This window comes from Polypterus senegalus, chromosome 2, assembly GCF_016835505.1.
Source record: "Polypterus senegalus isolate Bchr_013 chromosome 2, ASM1683550v1, whole genome shotgun sequence".
Lineage (NCBI taxonomy): Eukaryota > Metazoa > Chordata > Cladistia > Polypteriformes > Polypteridae > Polypterus > Polypterus senegalus.
Genome location: NC_053155.1, coordinates 133,657,984 through 133,680,380, shown reverse-complemented (window position 1 = coordinate 133,680,380; position 22,397 = coordinate 133,657,984). Strand labels below are relative to the sequence as shown.

Genomic DNA, 22,397 nt, shown 5'->3' with positions numbered 1-22,397 from the left:
TAATAGGGGCCGAGGTCGCCAAGGTAGTTAAAAAGCTCCGAGGTGGAGGGGCCCCTGGGGTGGACGAGGTTCCTCAAGGCTCTGGATGTTGTGGGGCTGTCCTGGTTGACACGTCTATGCAACATCACGTGGACATCGAGGGCAGAGCCTCTGGATTGGCAAACCGGGGTGGTGGTACCCCTTTTTAAGAAAGGTGACTGGAGGATGTGCTCCAACTTTAGGGGGATCACACTCCTCAGACTCTCCGGTAAGGTCTACATATATATATATATATAGCCTCTTGTTGTGCCACGGCAGCTGGTTCACTTACTGACATGATGAAGATCGGAGTATAACATTCATAGGTCTGAATTGCAATCTGATTATTTGGATGGTTACCTGCCAGGTAACATTTGTGTTTGGTCGGCCAGTCAGCAAATATCTGCCACTTCCTCTCAATTGTGAGAAGCAGATCATAGATATGTTATACAGTAACTGCCAAATAATATAAAGAGTACACAACACGTGTTTCACCCTAATTGGGGCTCATCAGGTGTATGTGCATTTATTTCCATATATAGTACATACACACACTGTTATGTTACAATATTTGTTTTTATGATTGACTGCACAGCAACCTTTTGACTCTCTCTGAATCTACTTGTGCAAGTGCTAATGGGCTTGTATCATTTGCCAGAAAGGAGGACAGAAAAAAAACAGCTTTTCAGAAATGCTGAGGTCTTTCTAAGGTAGAGAGTGTTGTATATGTCCTGAGAGAAGGCAGTTTAATTCTCGCTTAATATTCTGTGCCACTTTCTCTACCCTCTCCAGGGCTTTATCCCCTAGAAATGAGCAAGCGCCATACCAATAATGTGATGCAGTCAGTGAGGATGGACTTCACTGTGCACCAGTAGAAGTTTGTGAGAAAAATGGAGAAATGCCAGCTGTCCTCAAGCATCTGATTAAGCAGACTCAGTAGTTCTTTTTGCTGTGAGCTGAAATGTGTTGTGACCACTTCAGTCCATCAGTGATGTCCATTCCTGAAAATTTAAAGATAACCTCCAATGCAAGTGCATTTAGAAAAATCGAAAGCTGTAAGCATAAGAACAGAAGAAATGTGACAAACAAGAGGCGACCATTCAGTCCATCATGTCTGTCTGTTCAGCTAATAACTAAGCTCTCCCAATATCTCGTCCGGATTCTTCTGAAAGGTTGTCAGTGTTTCTGTTTCAACTTCATATCTCGGTAGTTTGTTCCAGAATCTACAAGCTATTTACATAAAGAAGTGCTTCCTGGCTTTAGTACACTTCAACTTAATTTCCATCAATGTCCTTGAGTACGTTATTCACCCTTAAGTTAAAAGAATGTTGCTGGATCTACTTTATCAACACCTTTGAGGATTTTAAATACCTGGATTATGTCCCCACACAGTCTCCTCTGCTTGAGACTTAACAGGTTTAATTCTCCTAGTTTGTCAGAGTAAGTTCTCAGATGCACTTGGTTGCTCTCCTCTGCACAGCTTCAAGTGCTGTTATGTCTTTCTTGTACCATGGTGACCTGAAATGTAATACTTCTAATGTGGTCCATTAGTGCATTATATAGTTTGAGCTTAATGTTCTCTGAGTTAAATTCAACAGTTTTTATGATTTATGATATATATGAGGGACCCAACGCCACCTCACACGGTGACCGAGCTGCAGGCTATGGATGTATATATGTACGTAAGTAGGATTCAGTTAGCATTGGGAACCCGCGAAACAAATTTCTTGAAGATGGGCCCATAAGTAACAAAGACCGTTGAATAAAAAGTTCAATATGGCGGCTGACAGTGGCATCATACCACCGAAATAAGTACGTACATTGGTTTTGGTTAGCGCAGGGAAGCCACCTACCATATTTCGTGAAGATGGGGCCATAAATAAGAAAGTTCAACATGGCGGACGTTGTCGACCGTTATGACCGTTACGCGTAGAATTTCAAAATGAAACCTACTTAACTTTTGTAAGTAAGCTGTAAGGAATGAGCCTGCCAAATTACAGCCTTCTACCTACACGGGAAATTGTAGAATTAGTGACGTTGTAAAGTTCAATATGGCGGCCGATAGTGGCATCATAACACCAAAATAAGTATGTACATCGGTTTCAGTTAGCACAGGGAAGCCGTCTACCAAATTTCGTGAAGATGGGGTCAGCCTTCTTCCTACACGGGAAGTTGGAGAATTAGTGACGTTGGAAAGTTACATTTTTTGGCGGCCGACAGTGGCATCATACCATCGAAATAAGTACGTACATCGGTTTCGGTTAGCGCAGGGAGGTCGCCTACCAAATTTTGTGAAGATGGGGCCATAAATAAGAAAGTTCAACATGGAAGACGTTGTCGACCGTTATTGACCATTATGACTGTTATGTGTAGAATTTCGAAATGAAACCTGCCCAACTTTTGTAATTAAGTTGTAAGGAATGAGCCTGCCAAATTTCAGCCTTCTACCTACACGGGAAGTTGGAGAATTAATGATGAGTGAGTGAGTGAGTCAGTGAGGGCTTTTCCTTTTATTAGTATAGATTAATTTAGATCACTTTGCAGAGATCTGCTTTCACTTTGATTATAAAGAGTCTTTGTCTCTTCATCAAAGTAAGAAAAGTCCAATTAAATCCACTGTGATTGAATAAAATGTGGAAATATCCAAGGTGTTGAATATTTATTATAGCAAGTATAATTTAGCAGCGCTCTCCTATTCTTTTTAAAGTGTGTGAGTAATCTGTATGTGTGAAGAGATTAATGATCATGCATTGTTTCACAGCATTTTCCTTAAGAAACCAATAATGTTGTGTTAACTGACTTCAGTTTGTTTGTACCACACCACCACCCTTTTGTAAATGTGTGTTCTTCAGTTTGAATCTACTGCCAGCTTTAATGAGTTAGAGCTGGCTGCACACCAAAGCTCCCAATCAGATGGTACTTAACATGGCTCCTGGAGGTCATCTACTTGTTTTACACGAGAAATAAATTAGAGTCAAACACCATTAGCCCATAAACTGCACCTCTGCTTCCACCGAACAAATTCTGAGTGCACCATACAGCAATAATATAGAAATTAATTCAATTAAATGTTCACTTTGCTACTGCAAATCATGCCCTTGGAACTGGAATAGAAAGCGTTTTGAAATCAGGTTGCCCAATTATGGGTTTTTTTTGTCAACTTAGAAGGTGAGTCTGCTTGTAATAAAGCCCCCCCACAGTGGAAAAAAAAGATTATTTATTTTTGGTTGAAGTTAGTGTTAGGGTTAGCTGTAATTATTTTAAAATTATTAACGGAGTTAAATGACCTGTCGGTAAATGTGCCCTCAGTGGACTGGCATTCGTTTCATGCTTGTTTTTTTGCTGAGTACGTTTTTTTTTATGTTGCAGCAACAAACACAAACACCAACAACTACTCACAAATCAGGTGGAGAGGAGAAAACACTCAAACATTAGGAGAAAAAAAATAGCACTTAGTTTGATTTGTAGTGCTGGTTTGTCTTCTTAAAACAAATGTGTTAATGTGTTAATACGGAGAAGCACATCATCAGACAAGAGTCTTTGGCACCAAAGGAAGACGTGCAGTTTCCAAATCTGGGGATTGCATATGAAGTCTTCTGCTGTGCTCAGGTGGCTTGGCTTAGAGAAAATAATCAAAGTTTGGATGGTTTGAGAAGCTGTAACAACCAGACAGACAGAGAGTAAGAGAGCAGCAGGGTGTGGTGGCTGTTCTTTTTTGCATTATCCAAAGTTGAACGTTGTGATGGACAGCCAGTAGCTTAACCCAGCCGGGACGCCCAAAGGATGGGGGAAGGCAGCTACTTTTTGACACTGCCTACCCCAAAATGCTAGATGGCAGCTCCCCTGGAGTGTAGCGGTGCCCCGGATTCCCGCAGGGCTTCCTGGGACTTGGAGTTTGGTTTTTCAGCCCTGTTGGGTACCGTGGGTACAACCAAGAGGAGCTGTGAGAGGACCGGAGGAGCCATGCCTCATCCATAGCCCGGAAATACTCCCAAGTCACAAGGAGGGAAGCCCCACAGTACCTCTGGGCTGAAGAAAAACAGCCAGTTCTTCATTAGACCCGGAAGTGCTTGCAAGTCACATTATTGGATGGACAGAAGCACTCCCGGGTCAAGGACTATTTAAAGGACTGCTGAGAACCCAGCAAGTGAGCCAGAGTGGAGGTGGACAAAGCTTGCTGGGAGGTGTGGAGGAAAGAATTGTATTGTATTTGTGATTATTTACCTGTGTTTATTTGTGGCTGTGGTGCTTAAGGCACTCTCGCTAAGAAGGAAGAATATTAAAATACTTCTTGGGACTTGTACTCAGTATCCAGAGCATCTATCTGTTAACGGGACAGCAGCGACCCCTAGCGCTTACAACGTATTTAAAGAATCAGAGTCACAAGGATCTGTGCTGGTATTGGGAAGGCTGTCAGTTTATATCCTGTTACTACCAGAAGGGATCCTACTCTGTTGGTGCCTTGAGCAATCCTTTAACCTGAAAATGGCTCCAGGGATGCTGTACAATAGCTGGCCCTGCGCTCTGATCCCCAAAGGTTCAAATGAAAAGACAATATCCCCTTGGGGATAATCAAAGTTTATCAAAAGATGCAATTCCACAGATACCTCTTGTTCGTTCTATCACCAGAATATTCCAGTAAGTTCTTGCTTGTCCCTGATCTCCTGCTGTATTTTGTTTTCTTATTTTTTGTGTCTGAATGTCACTACTACCTGCTAAAATATTTTTTATATACAGTACATGAAAACTAAAGCTACTGTCAGTGTAAAATATGTTAATGCAGAAGGTTTATGGATGTGGTGAGAGAGGACATGCAGGTGATGGGTGTAACAGAACAAGATGCAGGGGACAGAAAGATATGGAAAAAGGTGTGGCAACCCCTAATGGGTGCAGCCGAAAGAAGAAGAAGGAGTGAAAAACCACACAGGTCTCCATAACCCTCTTTTTGTTCAGAAATCTGCTCTGTTGGTTTGTCTCACCTTCATGATGTTTAAAGGGAAACTCTCCTAGTCCGTGGATGGGACAGCTTCCAGACTGTGAAACCCGTCTGTAAGTAATAAATTACAAGTTTATGCTCAATAGCATAACAAGGATGTAGAGGATAAGCAGAAAAGAACAAAATATATGTTCAAAATAATATAAACAATGATAATAATATGTTCAAAATAAAACGAAAAGGAAAACCAGAAAAGGATAGACTTGTGGGATATGGCCATGTTCTAAATAAAATCTGTCAAAGTCCAATTTCAGACACATTTCAAGGAATGAATCATCTTCTTTGGGGCATTGCAGTTGTACAAAATATCAAAGAAATACAACAATAACACAATGTGTATTGAAGTAAATTTAGAAATATTAGGGAAATAAAGGAATAAGGAAAGTAACAATAAGTAAGTAAAAGTGAAATATCTTTTACTGAAGACAAACAAGGAAAAAATGTTAAGAAAATATTTTCAAACAAAAGTGGTACAAGCTGCTGATGAGATACTGTATATATTTGGAAGAAAACTGAATGTTATTCCTGTTTCATTTCTAGAGAATATGACGGTTTACATCTCACTCATAAGAACTCTGTGGAGGCAGCTATCAGTAAAATATTTTTTTTATGGAGCTGTATGGAAACAGGATTATACAGAGAGAGAATACTTCATTATATGTAACGAACTGAGATAAGCTTACACTGTCACGTATGCGTGTCAGAGGATCACCTTCTGGGCTTATCTGAGGTAAGCGATACCACCCCGAGGCGAGAGGGGGCGCTGTCACTAACACAGTCATCTCTTTTTTCACCCACAGCAGTGAGAAGAGGCCCAGTGAGGGAAATAACTCCGCCCCTTCTGGCTAGTGCCTTATAAAAGAGCGGATGTCCCAGAGAGGGGCATCTTAGTCTGGACCAACTGCATCCAGAGCAGAGCTCCTGATAAGACCAGTTCTATTAGGTTGCTACCATTAGAGAAAGAGAGAGAAAGTCACAAAGACATCCTGGTGTTTTTGTTTAACTGTTGTTGGGCTCATGCCCATTCGGGACGCCTGGAGGATGGAAAGACCTGGAGAGGAGGAGTACCTCCCCTGGAACATGAAAAGGCAGCCCTTGGTGGGTGTTGGGGCTATGGGAACACAGCTTGGAAGCTCAACCTTGTGGGGACCTGGACGGCTCAGAAGCCATGGTATGCAGCACTTCTGCCACACCAGAAAGTACTGCTGGACCAGGAAGCAGGTACACCCGGATTGCTTCCTGGTACCCATGCAGCACTTCCGCCACACCAGGAAGTGCTGCAGGAAGGGCATCAGGGAGCACCTGGAGCATATCCAGGTGCATTATAAAAGGGTCCGCCTCACTCCATTCAGAGAGCCGGAGACGGGTAGAAGAGGATGGAGCTTGTAAGTGGAGGAGTAGAGCCAGCAGAAGACTTGGGAAAAGAGAAAAGAAGGACTGAGCAATTATTATGGGTTGGTGCACTGTGTGAATTGTGCTGAAGAAGAAAATAAAAGGCATGACCTCCTGTAAGTGTGCCTCTTCTGTCTGTCTGTGCCGGGTAAACCGCTGGTATAACGCCATCTTCTGTCACACTGTATTTTGCCTATCTTGTATATGTTTACTTGTGTTAGAATTTAAAGGGGTGGCCCTCCTGGCATCCCAACACTTTCTTGACGTCCACAAGTGTCTTTCCACTTGTCCACAACACATAACGTTGGTATATTGGGAATTAACCTCTAAGTACAAAATAACTGTTAATAAAGTAGACCTTTCCAGAAGCGTTCAAAACTGTATGAAAGTAAAATAAAATGCGAACAAAAAGAACATGTTATGAAAAAAGGTCGAAATAAAAAGTTTAAAGTATATGAGTAATGGATGCCTAGAGGAAGCTGTAAAACAACTTGTGTAACCGACTGAAATACAACTCAATGGAAATAAAGCGCAGTCGTGTGTTTGTATTCCTTTGTTATTTTGTAGAATTTCAATGCACCAAAGAGGATCCATTCCTTGAAATGCTCTGTCAATTGCATTTGACAGGTTTTATTTAGAACACTCTCATATCTGAGACTGTTGGTTATATTTTGTGAATATCACAGCTGCTTTCTAAGGTTTTTTTTTCCTTTTATTTTGAACATATATATTTTATTTTTTCCTGCTTATCTTCTACAGCTTCTAAACCGTGTGTGATGTCAGACTGGGTCTCTCCTAGTTCCGCACTCCACTGCAGCCTGGACCCTTTATATCATAAATCACAGTTAACTGGTACATTACGGTTTCATTTCTTGTGCATTACCATGTTTGATGTTACCCAGAATATGGTTCTGGCTTCCAACAAACCTAAAATTTGGTACAGCATCTCCTATGGCTGGATGTGATTCAGTTTTAGACCATACACTGAGTTTTGGGAATGTGTATTATTTTGCTTTGAAGTCTGATAGATCCAGAGAAACCTTTTATCTCCTTAAATGAGCTTGATCTTTTAATTTTGCATTAATCTGGAGTTGACGTACAGCATCTTAAAACTTTAGCTGAAACTAATTTTGTCAGTTTTCCTTTTAGGGGTGATAGCTCCCTAGTTGGAATAAGTTCTTTTGTAATTGCAGTGTTTTAAGTAACCAAAAACTATATAGATATGATATTAAAAGGCGATATCCCTCCCATAGTGATACGGCAGTAAAAATCACATAAGAGAAAATAACGTAGCTTTCTTTAATGACGATTTACGCGGTATTACAGATGGGAAGCCATAGCAAGGCAAATACCAAGGTGGGATTTCGATGTATACAGTCTGCCATTTTTCGTCGCTGCACTGGAAGGCTTTTCAGGACGGATGACGATATCACCCATCCGTCCATCAGTTTCAAAGTGTTTGGCTGCTGTCCAAGACTTTTTACACTGTCTTCTCCACATGCAGGCCCTTACTTAGGGTCCAAACAAGGGAAGGAAAGGATTCAATTTCATCTCTAACATACAGAAATAGTACGCTGGCCATTTTCGTAGTTGTACCTTCTCTCTTCAAATGGTTGCCTAGCACTTCTAAATGCTGAGAGCCCCTGTGTGCTAACTTTGGCCTGGCCTGTACACTGTGTGCACAATTATTAGGCAAGTGAGTATTTTGACCATATCATCATTTTTAATGCGTATATTCCAACTCCAAGCTGTATTAACTTGAATGCATATTGGATTTAAGCACGTCAGGTGATGTGTATTTGTGTAATGAGGGAGGGTGTGGCCTAACACCCTATATCAAGGTGTGCAGAATTATTAGGCAGCTAGTTTTCCTCAGGCAAAACGGGCCAAAAAAGAGATTTAACTGACTCTGAAAAGTCAAAAATTGTAAAAAGTCTTTCAGAGGGATGCAGCACTTTTAGAATTGCTAAGATATTGGTGTGTGATCACAGAACCATCAAACATTTTGTTGCAAATAGTCAACAGGGTCGCAAGAAACGTGTTGAGAACAAAAGACGCAAATTAGCTGCCAAAGATTTGAGAAGAATCAAACGTGAAGCTACCAGGAACCCATTATCCTCCAGTACTTTCATATTCCAGAGCTGCAACCTACCTGGAGTGCCCAGAAGTACAAGGTGTTCAGTGCTCAAAGACATGGCCAAGGTAAGGAGGGCTGAAACCCAACCACCACTGAACAAGAAACATAAGTTGAAACGTCAAAACTGGGCCAAGAAATATCTGAAGACAGATTTTTCAAAGGTTTTATGGTCCGATGAGATGAGAGTGACTCTTGATGGACCAGATGGATGGACCTGTGGATCAGTAATGGGCACAGAGCTCCACTCCAACGTGGAGGTGGGGTACTGGTATAAGCTGGTATTTTTAAAGATGAGCTAGTTGGACCTTTTTGCATTGAAGATGAACTCAAAATCAACTCCCAAACCTACTGTCAGTTTTTCAAAGACACTTTCTTCAAACAGTGATACAGGAAAAAGACCATGATTTTTATGCAGGCCAATGCTCCATCACTTGCATCGAAGTTCTCCACTGCGTGGCCAGCCAGTAAAGGCCTTAAAGATGAAGGAATAATGACATGGCCCCCCTTCCTCATCTGACCTAAACCCTATCGAGAACTTGTGGGCACTTCTTAAACGCTAGATTTACGGGGAAGAAAACAATACACCTCTCTGAAGAGTGTCTGGGAGGCTGTAGTCACTGCTCCACAAAAAGCTGATCGTCAACAGATCAAGAAACTGACGGACTCCATGAATGGAAAGGCTTATGACTGTTATTGGAAAGAAGGGTGGCTATATTGGTCATTGATTGATTGATTTATTTTTTTTGAAATGTCAGAGATGTTTATTTGTAAATTTTGAGGTGTTTGTTTATTATTCTCACTATAACAGATGAAAATAAACAAGTGAGATGGGAAAATTTTCATTTTTCCTTTAGTTGCATAATAAATCTGCACACTAATAGTTGCCTAATAATTGTGCGCACATATGTATTCCCCTGATGATGTTCACACTCACATTTCCATTGTGAAACATTCAAGTTTCAGGTTTATTAACATTTTGGATTGACTGATAGCACTGTGTTTGTTCCATATTAAAATTAATCCTCAAAAATACAACTGGCCTAATAATTCTGCACTCCCTGTACATGTGAGTGGATTTATAAAATAATTATTGTACAGAGCACAATGACATTAAACTTATTTTCTTATTACAGTCGGTCTCCATATTTTTATACTGCATATGCAATAAAAGTAATAATAATACAATACCTTTATATAGCACTTTTCTCACTTCTCAAAGCACTTAACTTAGAGAGTGGTGGGGGCACTTCAACCGCCACTAATGTGGAGCATCCACCTGGATGATGGAATAGTAGCCATTTTGTGCCAGTATGCTCGCCACACATTAGCTGTTAGGTGGCGAAATGGTGGGAGACAGTTAGAGACAGGGAATGATTAGGTGACCAGGCTGTGGTGGACAATTTAGCCTGAATATTGGGGTACACCCTAAGGATGCTTAGGGATTTTGTATGACCAGAAAGCGTGAGTACCTCGGTTTTACATCTCATCTAAAGGACAGCACCATTTTTACAGCACAGTGTCCCTGTCACTGCATTAGGATCCACATTCACACCACAGGGTACAGTATGTGCCCCCTGCTGGCCTCGCCGACACCTCTTCCAGCAGCAACACAACCTTGCCCTAGATGGTCTCCTATCCAACTATCATTATTAGGCATTGAAGTCTCCTCAACTACATTTTGTTCTAAATGTCTACAAAAGGCCTATACAATATTAGAAACTTAAACATTTTTTCAAGGTGTTTTCTTTCGAAAGCTCACTTCATAAAGATAGAAAATGGTACTCCAGACTCTGAAATGGACTTGCCAGACGAAGAAGCATTTTAATGAAACATGTGGCCAGGTTCTGGAATTATAAGTCTCAAAAAATAAAAGTTGGGACTCCAACTGGATTGTAATTTAACAGAAAAGTCAACACAAATCAAGGCCTCTTGGCATTTAGGCATCTTGCCCTTGGGTTTTCAAATAAACAAAAAGGTTTAGTGTCTGTTTATTTGGGAGCTCCGGTGGGTTGCTCTGGCCAAAAAGACACCTCCTTTTGGGTAACCAGGGCTCTTATAGCTGAGGAACTGGAAGGGGTGGAGCTAAGTGCCCTCACTGGGTGGTTTATGGGTGCTGCGAGGAGAGAAAGAGAAGAGAATGTTAGAGACATTGTATACCTCAGTCGAGCCCATGTGGAGATCCTCTGATATGCCTGCGTGACAGACATCTTCTACACATCCAGGTTCTTCTGATGTAGCCTGATAGGAGATATGGATTATTGTGAACAGTGAACCATTAGCTGAGTTTTTATTTTATTATTATTACTAGTTCAGTGAGTTACCCAACTTTGACCAAGTAAGAAAATGCAGTTATGGAAAGATTAGAATTATTAAGGGAGGGAGAAATATGCAAACCCCTTCCAATCTTTCTTTGAGGAACATTGTGTTTAAATATTCCAATAATCTTCTCACGCATTTGTCGACAAACTGGAGATCCACTGCCTGTCTTTTCTCCTATTCGTGGATACTGCTTATGTACCAAATCATGATTACAACCACCTGCTGACATCACCTGTTTGAAATCACATCAATATTGAATTATTTGACCACATTTGCCCCCATCCTGACTTTTTTTGAAATGTGTTGCAGGCCTGATATGCAGGAATGGATGAAAATTAACCAGAATTATGAAATATGTTGGATTCATACTGTGTGCAATGGCATAAAAATCAAACTAAATTTAATAATCACCATGCTTTTTTTTTTGCAATTTCCATGTCATCTCATCTTTTTTCTGATTTGGGGTTGTATTAGAAATAAATGATGGTGCTCTTATCATTAAACCAGTTACATTACATAAATAACCATTTTTAGTACTGGGAAAACTTAATTGTATCTTGTATTCTTGCATACAAAGAACCCCAATTTGCAATAATTAACTCTGGAGAAAATATGGCCCCATCTCGGGTGTCTCAGCACCAAGACAAAAATAGAAAGGAAAATGTAAAAAGATGCAAAAAGATATCCAGAGATCTGAAAATGACTGTCAGCAAGGCTCAGACTTTAATAAAAAGGTGTAAAGTTAGGGGTTGTGTTCTTACCAAGCCACATCAGGTAGACCAACCAAGATTTCAGCCACGACTGCCAGGTTTATTTGTTGAGTTGCCAAGATAAACCCACAATCTACTTCAGCTGAGATGCAGGTTTCTCTGCAAACAAGTGGTTTTGCTGTTTCAAGATGCACAATAAGGAGGTACTTGAACAAAAACAGGCTCCACAGTTGAGTTACAAGTAAAAAACCTTTACTGTGCCAATGCCACAAAACAGCCCACTTACAATATGCCAAACAGCATCCAGACAAGTCTCAAAACTTCTGGAACAAAGTCCTTTGGAGTGGTGAGAGCAAAATTGATTTTTATGGTCACAACCATGAATGCTTTGTTTGGAGAGGATGCAACAAGGCCCATGACGAAAAGTACTCCATCCCTATTGTGAAGCATGGAGGTGGATCTCTAATGTTCTAGGGGTGTGTGAGGTACAGCAGCAGAGGTAACTTGGTGGAAATTGATGGCATGACGAATGCAGCATGTTACTGGATAATATTGAAGGACAACTTGCATTCTTCAGTGCAGAAGCTGTTCATGGGGCGCAATTAGATCTTCTAACATGACAATGATCCAAAACACAATGCCAAGTTAACAACAACAACATTTATTTATATAGCACATTTTCATACAAACAGTAGCTCAAAGTGCTTTACATATTAAAGAATAGAAAAATGAAAGACATAATTATAAAAAATAAATCAACATTAACATCGAATAAGAGTAAGGTTCAATGGCCAGGGGACAGAAAAACAAAAAACTCCAGACGGCTGGAGAAAAAATAAAATCTGTAGGGATTCCAGACCATGATACCGCCCAGTCCCCTCTGGGCATTCTACCTAACATAAATGAAACAGTCCTCTTTGGATTTAGGGTTCTCACGGAAGGGCTTGATGATGATGATGGTCACGTAGACTTCTTCCTTTTAATCCGTCCATCATTGTTGGAGCATCATGAAGCTTTGAGTAGGTGGAGGTGGCGCAGGCCACCACCACAAAGAAACCGGAAAAAGAAACAGAAAAGAGAGTAGGGGTCAGTACCGATTTTAGAGCCACCATGAATAGTTGTTATGATGAATTGAACATACAGAGTATCAGGATTAAGTTAAATTACGATTAAAATGAAGTTATAAAAGGCCATGTTAAAGTAATGTGTTTTCAGCAGTGTTTTAAAGTGCTCTACTGTATCAGCCTGGCGAATTCCTATTGGCAGGCTATTCCAGATTTTAGGTGCATAACAGCAGAAGGCCGCCTCACCACTTCTTTTAAGTTTTGTTCTTGGAATTCTAAGGAGACACTCATTTGAGGATCTGAGGTTACGATTTGGAATATAAGGTGTCAGACATTCCGATATATAAGATGGGGCTAGATTATTTAAGGCTTTATAAACCATAAGCAGAATTTTAAAGTCAATTCTGAATGACACAGGTAACCAGTGTAGTGACATCAAAACTGGAGTAATGTGTTCTGATTTTCTTTTCCTAGTTAGGATTCTAGCAGCTGCATTCTGCACTAGTTGCAAACGATTTATATCTTTTGGGTAGTCCTGAGAGGAGTGCATTACAGTAATCTAGTCGACTGAAAACAAACGCGTGAACTAATTTCTCAGCATCTTTCAGTGATAAAGAGGTCTAACTTTACTTATGTTTCTTAAGTGAAAAAATGCTGTCCTAATGATCTGATTAATATGTGATTTAAAATTCAGATTACAGTCAACAATCACCCCTAAGCTTTTTACCTCCGTCTTGACTTTTAATCCTAATGTATCCAGTTTATTTCTAATAGCCTCATTGTATCCATTATTGCTGATCACTAAAATTTCAGTTTTCTCTTTATTTAACTTGAGAAAATTACTATTCATCCATTCTGAGATACTAGTCAGACATTGTGTTAGTGAATCAATAGAATCGGGTCATCAGGTGCTATTGATAAGTACAGCTGTGTGTCATCAGCATAGCTGTGGTAGCTCACGTTGTGCCCTGAGATAATCTGACCTAACGGAAGCATGTAGATTGAGAATAACAGCGGACCCAGGATAGAGCCTTGTGGAACACCATATTGGATATCATGTGTCTTGAGTTGTAATTCCCACAACTAACAAAATATTTTCTCCCTGTCAGGTAGGATTCAAACCAATTTAAGACACTGCCAGAGAGGCCCACCCATTGACTAAGGCGATTTCTAAGAATGTTGTGATCAATGGTGTCAAATGCAGCACTCAGATCTAAGAGGATGAGAACAGATAAATGGCCTCTGTCTGCATTTACCCAAGTCATTTACTACTTTAACGAGTGCAGTTTCTGTGCTGTGATTTGTTCTAAAACCTGACTGAAATTTATCAAGAATAGCATGTTTATTTAGGTGGTCATTTAACTGCATAATGACTGCCTTCTCTAGAACTTTACTTAAGAAGGGCAGTTAGAGATGGGTCTAAAATTTTCAAGAGCGAGGGTCAAGATTATGTTTCTTAAGTAGGGGTTTAACTACAGCAGTCTTAGGACAGTCTGGGAAGACCCCCGTATCTAATGATAATTTACTATGTCAAGAACATTATCAATTAGCACGCCTGATACTTCTTTGAAAAACCTTGTTGGTATCGGGTCAAGGACGCAGGTGGAGGGTTTTAATTGAGATATTATTTTTTGTAAATCAGGTAAATCTATCCTAGTGAAAGAGTTTAATTTGTTTATAACAGGATGTTGGGGTTTAGGGGATCCTTAGTGTTGGGGAGATATACTATGTTATTTCTAATATCATTAATTTTTGATTGAAGAATACAGCGACAGCCTCACAGGTTTCACTGGAAGCACTTAGGAGGCATTCCTTTGAGCTACCTGGGTTTAGTAGGCGATCAATTGTTGAAAATAAGACTCTAGGATTACTAGCATTGTTATTTATAATATTAGAGAAATAGCAGCGTCTCTCAAGACGGACAGTGTTATTGTATTCTGTTATTTTGACTTTTAATATTTCGTGGTGGATAGTAAGTTTACTCTTCCTCCATTGACGCTCAGCTCTACGGCATGTTCTCTTTAAATCAGACACTCTTTGGGTCTTCCATGGTATACCAATGCTAGAAGATTTTTTCACTGTCTTTTCAGGTGCAACTATGTCAACAGCAGCTCTCACTTTAGAATTAAATCTTTCCACCTTACTATTTACATTGTCCTCGCTATTATAGCTGGCACTATAAACGGACTGATTGCTTAAAATGTTTGTAAGTTTTAAAGCTGCTGCGAATCAAAGAAGCGTTTTTAACAATATGCTTCTCATGAGTGTTTTTTATCATTATTTCTATATTAAAAAGTAGAAGAAAATGGTCTGATAGACCAATATCAATGATCTGTTTTATATCAACTTTCAGTCCTTTAGTAATCACTAAGTCTAATGTATGACCTGCTTTATGTGTAGGCTGATTTATGAGTTGTCTCAAATCAAAAGAATCCAGGAGGTTCATAAATTCTTTTACTTTTAGATCACACTGATTATCTATATGAAAATTAAAGTCGCCAACTATTAGGAGTGTGTCATAATTAGTAATTAAAATTGACATTAAGTCAGAGAATTCCTCAAAAAACGACGCGTTATATTTAGGAGGTCTATACACGGATAGTATTAGAACTTGAGAATCTCCATGAATAACAACGGCGAGATACTCAAAGGACTTGAACTTACCAAAACTGACATCTTTACATTTTAATCGGCTCGAGTAAATGTTAGCCAATCCGCCCCCCCTTTTTCCCTGGCGGTTTGAATGTTAACCATTCAGTGGCTACAGCAGAAAGAAAGTGAAGGTGCTGGAGTGGCCATCACAGTCCCCTGACCTCAATTCATTGAGCCACTTTGGGGAGATCTCCAATGTGCAGTTCATGCAAGACAACCCAAGGATTTACAGGACCTGGAGACTTTTTGCCAAGAATAGGCAGCTCTACCATCTTAGAAAGTCAAGGGCCTCATCCACAACTTCACAAAAGATTGCATGCCATTATTGATGCTAAAGGGGGCAATAAACAGCAGTAAAAACTAAAGGTATGCAAACTTTTGAACAGGGACCATCTCATTATTTTCCTGATTACAATGTTTTGTTTAATGGTTGAGCTGTTCTGTGATGCCTTATAGTTTAATTTGGATTCATTAAAAGTAAATGAAATGTCTTGCCTGATCAGTCATCTTTTCTTTAAAGTGTGGTACACATCTTACAAATGATGCCAGGGTATGTAAACTTATGAGCACAAATACGTGAGTGTGTGTGTGTGTGTGTTTACTCTGTGAATAGCCGGTACCCTGTCCAGGGATTGTTCTGGCCTTGTTGGGATAGGCTCCAGCTTCCCCACAGCCCATCTCTAGGTAAGTGGGTTTAGAAAATGGACAGTTGCTAACATTATAAACTCTGTTTAGATGTCCTTTATTTAAAATAAAGATCATTAAGCCAGGATTCAGATAATTTTGCCCAGGGTTTATATCCTGAATTTCTATTGCATAAATTGTAATGTTAGTACCATGATGTTGCTGGGAACTGCTGAGAACTGATTTGAAATTGCAGAACTGCTGTAAATGATTGAGAATGTTGTTTAGAATAACTTAACATCTGTATGCATTAAAAGTTCAGAATTTTTATTCATTAATTAATATGTCAGGATTAGGGCAGCATAATAGCACATTAATTATGTTTGCTGTCTCACAGCTCCAGGAGACCTACAGTATATGAAGGATGCACATTCTTCTAATGGCCATTAGGGGTTTTCTCTGATTTCTCAGATTATCTCAAATTTTCCTGCCCACGTCCCAAAAACAGGCAGGCTCAGTGGTATGGCAACTTTAAATTAGCAATTTTAGTAACAGTAGTGGTACTAGTAATAGTATTAACATTGGGACATGTACGGAGTAGAGTGAATTTCTTACTTGATTTTTCTTACCAGTAAGCAGTACGTTAGCCCTTTTTTGTACCATTAGAAACAAGAGACGTTGTTTTATTTAATGGGAAGCACAAATCAGCTGGACTTCTTACTTCTGCTTCTGTGCTCCCATTATCTGATAACTTCTGGAAAAATCTCTGAAAAAGCCAGACTTTGGTATAGATAGATACTTTATTAATCCCAAGTGGAAATTCACATACTCCAGCAACAGCATACTGATAAAAACAATATTAAATTAAAGAGTGATAACAATGAAGGTAAAACAGACAATAACTTTGTAAAATGTTAACGTTTACTCCCCCGGGTGGAACTGAAGAGTCGCATAGTGTGGGGGAGGAACGATCTCCTCAGTCTATCAGTGGAGCAGGATGGTGACAGCAGTCTGTTGCTGAAGCTGCTCCTCTGTTTGTAGATGATATTGTTCAGTGGATGCAGTGGATTCTCCATGATTGACAGGAGCCTGCTCTGCACCCGTCGCTCTGCCACGGATGTCAAACTGTCCAGCTTCATGACTACAATAGATCCTGCCTTCCTCACCAGTTTGTCCAGGCGTGAAGTGTCCCTCTTCTTTGTGCTGCCTCCACAGCACACCACCGCGTAGAAGAGGGAGCTCGCCACAACCATTTGATAAAACAGCAGCATTTTATTGTAGATGTTGAAAGACGCCAGCCTTCTAAGGAAGTATAGTTGGTTCTGTCCTCTCTTGCACAGAGCATCAGTATTGGCAGTCCAGTCCAATTTATCATCCAGTTGCACTCCCAGGTATTTATACTGTAGGTCTGTACCCTCTGCACACAGTCATCTGTGATGATCACGGGGTCCATGAGGGGCCTAGTCCTCCGAAAATCTACCGCCAGCTCCTTGGTTTTGCTGGTGTTCAGTTGTAGGTGGTTTGAGTCGCACCATTTAACAAAGTCCTTGATTAGGTTTCTATACTCCTCTTCCTGTCCACTCCTGATGCAGCCCACGATAGTAGTGTCGTCAGCGAACTTTTGTACGTGGCAGGACTCTGAGTTGTATTGGAAGTTCGATGTATATAGGCTGAACAGGACCGGAGGAAGTACAGTCCCCTGCGGCGCTCCTGTGTTGATGACCACAATGTCAGACCTGCAGTTTCCGAGACGCACATACTGAGGTCTGTCTGTAAGACAGTCCACGATCCATGCCACCAGGTGTGAGTCTACTCCCATCTCGGTCAGCTTGTCCCTAAGGAGCAGAGGTTGGATGGTGTTGATGGCAATAGAGAAATCCAGAAACATAATTCTTACAACACCACTGCTTCTGTCCAAGTGGAAGAGGGATCGGTGTAGCATATAGATGATGGCATCCTCCGCTCCCACCTTCTCCTGGTATGCGAACTGCAGAAGGTGGAGGGCGTGGCGGACCTGTGACCTCAGGTGTTGAAGTAGCAGCCGCTCCATGGTCTTCATCACATGTGACGTCAGAGCATAAATGTATTAGCATGAATGTATAAAGTGGATTCAGAAAGTCTTCAGACCCCTTCACTTTCTGCATGCTTTATCATGTTGTAGATTTCATCTTAAATGGATAAATTTACCATTTTGGTCATCAATCAACACTCAATAACCTGTAATGTTTTCAGAATAGGTTTGCAAATTTATTAAAAATCAAAAACTGAAATCACTCATCCATTTAAGCATTACGCCCCTTTGCTGTGGCACTCTAAATTGTGCATCCTATTTGCTTGAAAACTCCTTGAGATGATTCTAGAAGTAGATTGGCATCCACCTGTGATAAACTGAATTGACTGGAAATCATTGAGAAAGGTGCACATCTTTGTATTTAATGTCCCACAGTTCATAAGGACAAAAACCAAGCTATGAAATCCAAGGAACTATTTTTAGATCTCTACAATCAAACTGTGGTGGGGCATTGATCGGGGCAACAGTAGAAAACCGTTTCTAAAATTTTGAGAAGCACAGCAGCCTCAATAATTTTGAAATTGAAGAAGTTTGGAACCACTGCAATTCTTCATTGAATTGGCTGTCCGAGCAAACTGAGTAACCAGGCAAGAAGATGTGCAAAACTTGTAGAATCTTGCCCAGAAGAGTCAAAACTGTAATTGTTGCCAACAGAACTTCTACAAAGAACTCAGTTTTGGGGTTGAGTACTCATATGAAGGAGAGATTTCAGTTTTTGATTTTTAATATATTTGAAAACATGTTTCCACTTTGTCATTATGGGTTATTGAGTATAGAACAATGTGCAAAAGTGGCAAATTTATTCATTAGATCTACAAAACAATAAAGAATGCAGAAAATGAAGCAATCTAAATACTTTCTAAATTCACTGTATGTACTGTATATATGTGTATATGTATGTATAGATATTGTAAAACAGTACACACAAACAAGGTAAAGATTTGGGGCACCTTAGAGGACTTATGAAAAAAAAAAAACGGTAGTCCAAATCATGACCGACAAAAGAGGGTGGTGGCACCCTTTAAGAAGTGTCCAGACTGGAAGGGGTGGGGCCAAGGGGCCATGACCCAGAAGTGATGTCACTGGGACTATCTGCAGGATGAGGAGAAACATTAGGCAACAGCACCCTCGACTCCTGGTGGAATTACAATCAAACAAACCTTTAAGTTGTCTCCTGCACACACACACACAAACATATATATATATATATATATATATATATATATATATATATATATATATATATATATATATATATATATATATATATATATATATTGTGGACGCTGGCCCGGACACACACAGATGGACATCGTTGTTACTCCCAACACACTGTTTATTTACAACTATGTTTTTGTGCACTCACGAACCCCAGTGCCTCCAGCACCAATTCCCCCAATGTCCAGGCCACACAGTTCCCGTGCCTTTCTCCTGGCTGCCTCTAGTCCCCCCTCCAGCTCCGTCCTCTTCCACCCGACTTCTGCCGATGACTGGAGGGAGGCGGCCCCTTAAATAGGAACCCGGATGGGCTCCAGCTGCTTCCCGGCATTCCCCTGTAGCCATGCCCCTGTGTGCCGGGTGTCCCCTGTCGTCTTCCCCCCAGCACTTCCTGGTGTGGCGGAAGTGCTGGGCTCCCGGGATATTCAGGCACTGGGGCGCCACCTGCCGGTGGCCACGGGTCCCTACAGGGCAGGGCTTCCAAGCCCTTCACCCAAGGCCCCCAACGTAACCAGGACGGACGGCCGGATATATATATATATACACTAGGGGGCTTCGCTCACCCATCCCCATGTTTGGTTTACCGGATAATATTTATATTTAAAGAGATGGTTGTTTTAATGGGAATTGTTATATATGTATTATTTTCACTTTTACTTTAAAAACTTTTGTAACAACAATACTTGTCCTTTATTTCCGGTCCCGTGCGTGGTTACATCTCTTTCTCGCCAGACATATAATGCTACTCGTGTTGTGAAGGGGGGTGGCTGAACGCACGGTAAGGATATGCCATCGGATCATCTGCTGTCTTTCTGCTGCTTGCGAACTGCCTGTTCTGCTTGTCGCATGTCGTTGATTTAAGAGCTGGGAGCACATGATGCGTGTCTCCCAAAAGCAATCCAACACCTGCTAGGTTAGATGTCTCTGGACTTGTTTTAAATGAAGGCTCATTGCCTTGTCTCGCATGACGTTGTAAAAACTATAATTGTCTTTTATTTCCTGCCCTGGGCGTGGTTAAATCTCTTTCTTGCAGGACGTATAACACTGCTCGCGTTGTGAAGGGGGGGCAGCGTTGATCATTTTAAAGCCTGTACAGCCGATGTCCTTTTTACCACTTCGTGTTTCTGCTGCTCACTTTGTGATCGCTTCTCCGTGATCCTAAACATACACCTGACCGAATTGTGTTTTCTTTGAAATTAAACTTGCCGTTGCTTTAACTGTTGTGGGACCACAGATTCTCATAGCGTATGGTCCATTATTGTGTAAATCTGTGTTTCATGCATTGAATAATGCAAATGTGAAAAGACTTTGCCTTTAATTTCTGACCTCGCTTTGTCCTGTTATTTTTTTCAATTACGCCTGGTCCTGATGATTAATTTCCTTTTGTTTGCACAAATGCAATCTTTTAGTCGTTGGTATTTCATTTATAACATATTGTCCTTTATACACTTTATATGCACTGAGACCCCTGTATCTGTGTGTGCTGCGTGCCTTTACACTACTGATTTTTTTTGCTGGCTGTACTCTGATATTGCTTGTAAGTAGGGCATGTCTTGCAAGAATCTCACGTTCTATATCCCCATGAGACGGTCCATGGCCATACTCTATCGTCTTGCGGGTCTTTTATTTGTCTTCCGTGATCTTAATGTGAAGAACATATATCATCTCCTTGTCATTCCCTCCCACAGGATTGTTTTTATAATATATATATAAATATAATATATACATATAAACATTTTAAGACATTTGCAATACACATACACATAAGACATTTTACAATGGAATGATATTTTTCAGTACCAGCATACATCTGATTTAGGCTGGAAATTAATGCCTTGCCTTTAAGAGAAGCCATATTGTGTACTGTTGTCAGGGTCACAACCCCTGTTTCTAGGGGTGGAGTCTCAGGGTTGTGACCCTGACTTAATCAGCGCTGGTATAAAAGGTCAGCCTAAGCCATGGACCTTATCTAATCTGCAGATAAATCCTTGCTTCCCTCTGATTTATTGTGTATTTGATCTTCTAGTTTTTCCTGGTTTTCAACTCTTTGCCCATTTTTTTTTTTTACTTTGAATTTGCTTTTCGTCAGGGTTTAGATTGCTGCTATTTATTTTTGTTTTCTTTTGTTTTGCCTTTTTTCCCACTTTTCCAAGGATACTCAGAAATTCATTAGCCTGTTTTCTTGCCGAGTCAGGACAACATCACACTGAGTGTATTCCAATTAGTCATTTTATGCAATAGTCCAGTGCCTGATCCATGATTGGATTCTGTCTTGCTGCCATGATAGTTTTTGATTCCCCACTACAGTAAAATTGATTTAAGTCAGATCAGTTGAGATGGATTGATAATAATTAATTGACTAAAAATAACTTTTTAGTATTTCCTCGCACTGCATATCTCCCAGTTAAGAGTCATTTACTAATTTCTGATTTAAATGACCCTGCACTCTGACCCTCAAAGGACATGTGAAAAGATAATTTCCTGTCAGAGATGAATAAAATGCTGTACATGTGATAATAATGACCCTAGAAAACTTGTAATAAATACACTAGGTGAAGTTTAACACGACAGTATGATGGTCATTGTGATGTACTGTATATGTGTACGTTTCACAAAATGGACTTACAGAGCCATGCTTAAGACTAAGAGGTGACTAAAAGATGCTCTGAAAACCCAAATAAGTCATATTAGAGCCAGTAAAATAGTTTCTAACTGATCTTCTGAATAAATGTCTTTGCTCAGTTTCCACTTCTGAAGGATTACAGTTTTTCACTTGCTTTGTTCGTAAGTGTGCTGACTATTCTGCATGAATGATATACAACATAAGTACCTACCAAATCCATTATTTAGTTGAGTAGTGTTTCTTACCTGTTTGTTCTTCCTTCAGAAAACTGACAGTTTTTTTGTCATAACAGGAAGATTCTGTTTGCACAAAGTTCTCAATTTTTTGAACCCCTATTCTCTTATAGATTATTGGTCCATTGAAGATCTCTACAGGGAGTTAGTACGAGTTTACCTTGATGCTGTTGTGAAAATCCAGGGGCGACAGCCTGATCCTGCCACCTTGGAGGGCTGCTCCCAGTTAAAGCCGGACAACTATTTACTGGCCTGGCACACTCCATTCAATGAAAGAGGTAGGCATAATGCTTTGGGGTTACTACCATACTGGGCATTATAAGCCATGATGCAAATGGTT

General features: G+C 40.3%; 1 protein-coding gene across 3 annotated transcripts in view; it reads left to right on the top strand.

Moving 5' to 3' along the window:
- adprhl1 (ADP-ribosylhydrolase like 1) overlaps positions 1–22,397 on the top strand; it is a 121,859-nt gene that overhangs the window by 14,814 nt on the left and 84,648 nt on the right. For all 3 annotated transcript variants that reach the window (XM_039744648.1, XM_039744647.1, XM_039744649.1), the window contains exon 2: positions 22,171–22,335. In XM_039744648.1, coding sequence (XP_039600582.1) covers positions 22,171–22,335 — 165 coding nt within the window. The remainder of the gene's footprint in view (positions 1–22,170; positions 22,336–22,397) is intronic.